The 7,992-nt window shown below is 35.4% G+C and overlaps 1 protein-coding gene across 1 annotated transcript; it reads right to left on the bottom strand.

Annotated features, from left to right (window-relative positions):
* Positions 1–292: 292 nt before the first annotated feature.
* Positions 293–4,168, bottom strand: LOC113303207 (transcription factor bHLH111-like). Its single transcript, XM_026552228.1, has 7 exons — positions 3,756–4,168; positions 2,480–3,260; positions 2,227–2,355; positions 1,418–1,489; positions 1,249–1,314; positions 1,068–1,106; positions 293–972 (listed from the first exon to the last, which is right to left on the bottom strand). Exons 1-7 carry the CDS (start codon positions 4,067–4,069, stop codon positions 787–789), a joined length of 1,587 nt encoding a protein of 528 aa, XP_026408013.1. The 5' UTR covers positions 4,070–4,168; the 3' UTR covers positions 293–786.
* Between the last annotated feature and the right edge of the window lie 3,824 nt (positions 4,169–7,992).

Raw genomic sequence — 7,992 nt, 5'->3', positions numbered from 1 at the left:
TAGGCTGATTTTTATAAATAGATGTTTCAAAAATATAGGGTGGTTCCCTAATTGGGAAAGTCAAATGTTACTTTAGTTTTGCTGGGACCACTTTTATCTTAACTTCTTTTGATGACAAGTGTCATGTGGACCATTTCACTTTACTTCTTTTGCTGACAAGTGTCATGGGACCATTTCACTTCACTTCTTTTATCGACAAGTGTCATGAGGACCACTTTAAATGATTAGTTCTCTTAATTTCCTTAATTTTCACTAAAAACAAAATGAACCTATTAAAAAGGAACGGAGAGAGTTTATAATATAACAAAATTTTAGAAAACCCTTACATTAATATTATTTCTATTCTGCAGTTCCTGCTGATAGTTTTATACACATCACACCCGCAAAATAAAAATGTTTGAGTTGCCCCTGTGAAATAGAAACATACAACAACAGATTTTGCTTCTCCATCTATTTTGCTTCAAAGTTGACCTTCGGGGCAATGCCATCCCTGCTTCCGCTTGTGCCAAAATATTCACATCATTCGGAACCATTATCTGTCTGTCCAAGTAATATCAGTTTTGATTTTGACGAAGACTGCATGTTGTTTACGGGTTTCTTCTGAACGATTTTTTTAGATAAGTGGGTTTCTTCTGGACAAATCTCAAATTTCCTCTACACCGAAGGGGATTTCGGCTGGGGTGATGCCTAATACATATATAAAATATACAGGGAGCTAGAGATGAGAGTGGAGATCATGTAAGACAAAGAGAGATACTTGTGGGGTTCATTCATACTAGAGGATCATCATCTATACAAACTTCCTCTATACGTAGGTGTCCAATAGTCCGAGCCACTGTTTTCTATGTAAACTTGGGGAGTACAAGATATTGGTACCAAACAAAGCCCTCTACTCTTCAGATCAAGTTTTACTTCAACACTACCTTTACTATTATTAGCATGATCTTTCCTCTCTAACAATCCCCATGAATCCTACGAGTGTATTAGAGATTGTTAATTTATAATTCCACTTAAAGTTATAAAATAACAAACATTCAATAAGGGTAGGCTGTTACAGTATATCTTACCTTGTTCGAGTTTGGTTTCACGTATGGGTTGCTAAGCAGCTACAAAATAATTCAACAGATGTGTTACTATTTAGATAGTGGTGATGGTTTTTATGAAGGATTATATGTAGCAATGCAATTTGTACACATAGTTTCGATGAAATGAGTTAGGAAAATCAAAAATCATCCATTGTTTCTTTACCTGAACTTGTTCTTGCAAAAACTTAATGTAGCCAATTGCTTCTTGCAGCACAGATGCAGTATCCGTCTGCAATTTTGCATACAATATGGAGTCAAAATAATAGCTCGACATTCATGTATTTGTGGTACTATTCTCATTTTTTAAATTTCTCTCTTCTAATTTACTCTACCTTTCCGAATGGAGATACAATTTGTTGAAGTGCAGTAATCCTATCTCCGAGCTTGACTTTTGGAGCTTGTACCTGTGTTAATTGTTACTAGCATTCATACCTAGCTATCTAGTTTTCAATAGAGTAAAACATCTATAAAATAATAGGCTTGGCCCCACTCTAATCCTATTATTTTAAAGAGATATTATATAATCAATAATTTAATAATTTAATATTTTATAAAATATGTTAATATTCTTGAACCAATAAATATGTTAATAATATATTTTTCTTATTGAAATATATTAACTTATAGAATATATAGTTCTTACTTTTTTGAATTTGAACCATTGCGGTTTGACATAAAGTATTTAGGATCGATGTGTAACCATTGATTAATTTGATGAAATTGTAGCTCTTATTTCTATGCTACATCCGATGTATTCAAAAACCCTATCTTGATATAAATAATATTTTAATATATAATTTACATACAAATTTGACATTTATGAAAATTGTTTGTAATTTTCTAATAGAATTATTATTTTATATAATATTTGAGAGAAAATTTTAGAATATATTATATTATAATATTATCGAGTTTATTATTTTAATACCAAGAGGCCAAGTTGGGATTAAAAAAAATCTATTATTCTAAAAAAAATTATTATATTATCGTTAAAATATTAAAATATTAATTTGAAATTCTATTATATTACAAAGGTTTAATGTACTGGCCTTAGAAAGGATGTTTTTTCTTGTTTTCGTATAGGCCGTTGGAAAGGATTTCAAATAAAAAACATATCAAAGTTTACCACCACTGTATATACCTTTAGAGATGACGAAACTGCAGAATTATCCTGCTTAGGCTTTTTAAATACCGTTGCTGAATGGTCTTCAGATCTTTTCTTCTTTCCTTCACTACTTGAATTTCCACCTCCTCTCCCACTTCCTTTCGCCTTTCATGTTTACATGAGTATATCAATTATACTGTTTTATTACGTAAAAAAAGATACTTAGAAAAGATAAATGTCACAGACAAAAGCCGAGCTAAATAGTCGCATGCAGTTACTGGAAGCTTACCGAAGAAGTATTTTCGTGTGCATGCTTCTTCGCTTCTGATGAATTTGAGGCTTTTGAGGAACAATGTTTGGAAGGCTGAATATCCATCAGTGGCTTGTTTAAGAAACTATTAAATGAAATAATATCCGATAAATTCTTCGTAGTATTGGACCATGGTTCTTCAAGTCTCGATGATCCATAATAACATTTGTTGTTATTATTTACATTCTCTCTAGTTAAGCCTGGAGTATTATCCATTTGGTGTTGAAGCAAACTATTTGTTTTAAATGATCCATGAAATGAAGTTTGATCCGCGTCTTGTCCATAACATGGAAAAATCCCAGCTGAGCCCCTTATTCCTCCAGTAACTTCACATGATGATGACGCATTTGATATATCTCGCTTCATAGAGTGATTAGAAAAATCGTGAGACTCTGAGTATTCTTGAGGGTGGTGATTTGAATTTATAAGAATCTCATCGTGACATGTTGTTGATGGGGTACTAATCCTCCGATTAGCTTCGGGAAAAGGAAGTGCAATGGACCAATCACTGACCAAATTCGATAAGTTACTTAACCGTTCGTGTTCCATTAAGCTTCCATTAAAACTGTTCAAATGCTTTTGTAAATTGTTAAAAGTTGCTGAGTTTGGAATTAATTCCCAACTATTATCCATTTTTTTCAGGTAATCACAAGCCGGTTCAAACATTTGAGTTGTTAAGTTTTTCGACGATGATAGTGCATCAACAAAATTTTCTCCAACATCTTGATTGCTATGCAAATTTCCATTGTTTCCAGCACCTCTATATAAGCAAAACAAAAGCAAAAATAAAATCAACAAAATATTTTTTAGCTAGTAGTATACTAATATCATGTATAATACTCAGATTAAGGCTAATTATATCTGTAAAGGTCTGATACACCTAAAGAATTTTCAGTGAAACTATATCTTCTTACGTACCTACAATCCCATTTAGAGTAACCTACTTTTATAAAATTGCATGATTAGTATATGAAACTATTGTTGGAATAAAAAACGATTGTTCATACTTCATACCATGTTTTGATTAATTAATTAAAATGAACTTCATTTAAAATAAATAAATATGTAAATTAAGAACCATCCTTCGGTGCCATAGATAATCTTCCTCTCTCCACAGGAGAAGTCGAGGCATGAACCATCATAATATTATTAGTTGCCACTATTCCTAGAGTCTAATAAGTGGAATATATATGATGATGTAATGATGATGTACCTACTGTATATCAAAAAAAAAAATGGTAACAAATGAACTTACAATAAAACATGGCTCCATAGATGATTCTCAGACGTTGGTTCACCCGTAAGTTCATTGGAAGACGGGGGTCTGACAAGTTGATGATGAGAAGAATTATCGTCGCTTAAGCCGGAGTGATTAGATGTGTTGGTAAAAGAATTTGAAATGGAAATTTCTTCTTCACATGAAGAGTTTGAGTTCCGATTATTATTTGGTGGGTGCCATGTTGGTATTACATTAGTCCATGAATTTGAGAGAGAATTTGTTTGCAGGTCCCAAAAGTTTGATGTTGAGGATGAATTCGCAACTGAACCTTCAGAACCTTCTTGTGCCATCTTTGTTAGAGAGTGAGAGACGCTTTAAAGGGGATGTATTAGTTTGTTTCGAGTGCTGAAAGTCTAGCTACTTAAGGAGTTATCGGTTGGAAATGGTTGTATCTGTAATAACATATATAGGGAGATGCTGGTTTTCTTTACGTGCTTATTTAACATAGGTCCACAAAACCATTATATGTCCCTACGTACCAATAAACTTATAAGCATGCCATCGCCAACATAGTGAAGCTGAGTCATATCATGTATAAAGGGAGATGGGGTTTTTAGTTATTGTGGGAGGAGACAATAGAATATGCAACATGCGTATTCCACTAAGGTGGTGGGCAATAATTGAATTGGAGAAAGGAGCTAGCATGAATGGTGTTGAGGAATGATATTTAGGGTTAGGAAATCTTTTAACAAGGACTAAACTAAAGAAATATTGGGTTGCTGATTACTGTTTTTCATCTATGTCATCACACAATAGCTCATTAGTCATGAGATAATGGCTAGTATGTTTAAGAATTATATAACTAACCTTTAGCATTGAACGAGAAAAATAGGTATTCCGGCCATCCAGTTTCCCCTTAGCCAGATCATGTTCTGTTCTAACAACGCGCACAGATAATAGTTTCTTTTGTGGGTTTTAATGCACTACACCACTAGCTAGCCTTTGCAAGAAAAGATAACTTTTGATAATGCAGGGGTTGACTACCCAACTGGTACATTGGAGTTCTGTAGGTTGCAACTTGCTTCTTAAACGACTACTAAATCAGTTTGTTTCTTTTGATGTTTGTGCTTCACTTTAACCCAAAGCAGATATTTTCAGGTAATCTTTTGTTGACTCCATTGACTATCATCCCTAGCACCAGTTTCTCGGACTGCGCAGGACAAGCTTCTTAGCGCCTTAGATTGGGCAGACTACGCATCATCTAAAATAAATGTTTCTTTTTAATGTTCAGTATTATTACTCCCGTCTATACCTACTTGCAGTACTTATTTTGTGCATGGGTCCCTAAGAGCGTCCACAGTGGTGCGAGTATAACCAAAGACTAAAAAAAAAGATCAAATTTGGGTTTAGTCCGTCATGTGGCGTAGTGAGAAAAGAGTATATTTGGTGGCGCGTTGATAAACATTACGCCTGGGATCAGGCGTTGGTAAAGATAACGCCCGAGTGGGGCATTGGTAAAGATAACGCCCGAGTGGGGCGTTGGTATAGTCTACGCTTCATAAACAAAAAAAAAAAAAAAAAAAAAGAATTAATGGGGCGGAGGTATAAAGCCCGCCCCATGCAGAAATCAAAAATTGTGAAATAGAAATTGGAGTGGGGCGTTAAGTATATGAACACCCCATTTCGCGCGACCACCTTTACCAACGCCCCATCGGGCGTACATTATATCAACGCCCCGTTTCAGGCGTACATTATATCAACGCCCCTTGTGTAGCGTACATTATATCAACGCCCGATGAATGGCGGAGATTATATCAACGCCCGATGTGTAGCGGAGATTATATCAACGCCCGACTATATTTGGATTTGGTCTTGATCGCAGACCAAATTTGGTCTGGATTTTACTCTTTGATCAAATTTTGATCGATGGTCCGTCCCACTACGCCAGCCCACTCGACTGAAAATTTGGGTTTACTCGTCCATTGCAGTTGCTCTAAGAACTTAAGAAGACTCGAGCTCAACTCACAAAACCGGTGTTTTTATTTTCATTCTCTTGTAACTTGCTTGATTATTTCAAGTCTGTGCCTGTCTGATTTTACTATGGATAGCAATAGGTGGTTATCCCCTAAGGACTTGGCCAAGTTTATGCTACAATAGTTCAGCATATACCTTCAACGTGGATTTCCTCTTATCAGTGTTATTATGAGATAATGCCGAGACATGGCGAAGATGGGGAATTAACTCTCAAAGGGGAATTAACGTGAATACCTTCGAACTCGTGGCACTTTAAAATGTACTTTCAGAGCATTTTCCCTCCTCGTCGATCTTGGCACACAGTCCAAGCAACTTGTTATCGTCCCAAAACAGAAGAACGTATATGTTGGAACCGTAATAATAAAACTATATTAGATGAATCTGGTTGTATTGAAAATAATCAACTGAATTGAAAACCACAATTTGACGCATAAGGGCAGAGCCACCTGCTCAGCAAATTGTCTTTAACACATTAGTCCGCAGGTACTCCTCAAGAATGACAGATGCTATATCCCATCAGCGGAGACGTGTCAAGGATAGAACTGCCCGATATAGACTGTATAAGCACAATACAATCTACCCAACTTCGAACTCAGCAGCAAGGATTAGGAAGGAAGATAAGCAACTACTGTTGCGAAAAATCAAAAATAGAAAAAAATCAAAAACAGAAGAAGGAAAGAAGAAGAAGAAAACGTAGCCGTGCATCAACTCGCACAAGAGAAATTCAGTTTTGTATTTATAAGAGAAAATTACTTGTAAATCAGGTTAGGTTTTTGTTCCCTTAAAACACGTTTTTGTTTCTTGTAAAAACACTTCACAACAGAAAAGGAATTCTCCCGTAAATAAAACACTTATATAAAATATTTTTGGAATTAATTTTCCTAAAGAAAAACTCGCCAAAAATAATTTCAAGTATAGACACAGGAATTGGTGCATGGTATACGCGTTTTTTTACGCATGGGTTGGAACATGTATTGTTTGCCTATGTCCATAAGACAATGGTTATATAGTGGAACTCCTCTTTAGTTTTCCACAATGTGAGACTAAAGGAACATTTCATTCACCCATAAAAAATGAGCAAGTATCCTTAGACCCTTAGGTCATTAGATCAAACCACACCAAAACCAAAAATTCTTTTAATTAAAACTCATTTTCTCCAACAATCCCCCACATGAATGAAATACCGATAAAAATTAGAAATCAGAAAGCGAGAAATACCACTTTAGGAAGAAGGTGTCCATGAGGTTTTGAACCTTTCCTTAGTGAGAAATTACCGAAACTACTTGATGGACAGTGAAGGTGATGTCTTGAACTGCCATCGTTTGGTGTAATTTGCGATAACAACCACACATGATATCTCTCTAGGTGCTGCTAAGTTCGTGCCGTTTTGTCCAATTTGGCCCTGGACATATCCTGTTTCTTATAGTGCTCTAGAGAATCAAAGCTCATATTCTCATAGGAAGCGGCCCCACTTCCTCATTCAGATAGGTGAGTTTCCATAAAGAGTGTTACTGCTACATCCCACTTCAATCTTAAATTGAAACTATAGAACTCATTAAGACTTCTTAAAAGTCATCCTTCACATGCAGCCACACTATCACGTCTACACCATAGGGAAGGGACAGAGAATGAAATTCTCTGATAGTGTTTACCTTTACCCACCACAAATTAGTTGTCTCATTCGAAATCTTGATCTTGAGATCTCCAGTCAGCAAGGTTGAGTATCCTTCATGGCAAGTTTAATTTATGAGCTTAAAGCCCCATCCCCCTCGATGCATTTTTTTTCACTATATCTCTTTTTACAAACCTTTCGTCAAAGGTTGTGCGATATTCTTCTTGGACTTTATCCAATCAATGGAAATAACGTCGATTGAGATTAGTTATTTTTTCATGTAGCTATTATAGCTTGGTTAACACAATGTATAGATATAGCTGGCACATGTCTATGCCAGAGAGGAATATATTCTAAAAAGTATCTTAGGGATCGTCCCCCTCTCATGCTTATCTAACACAATACTCCCAGATTCCATAATGAATTGAGAAATATATGTCTATTTGGAAATCTTCCAAAAACAAACCCTCCTACTAGAGTGAAAGCATATCCACTCGTAGACTTAGACTCCTCTGAGTCAACTATCCAGTTTGTATCACAAAGTCCCTCAAGGACAGCAAGATACCTTTCATAAATCAAACAAAAGGTAATATAGTATTTTAGGTACCATAATACTCTACTAAGTGC

Source organism: Papaver somniferum, chromosome 8, assembly GCF_003573695.1.
Source record: "Papaver somniferum cultivar HN1 chromosome 8, ASM357369v1, whole genome shotgun sequence".
NCBI lineage: Eukaryota > Viridiplantae > Streptophyta > Magnoliopsida > Ranunculales > Papaveraceae > Papaver > Papaver somniferum.
The sequence above is the reverse complement of the archived record's forward strand: the minus strand, read 5'-3'. Positions and strand labels throughout refer to the sequence as shown.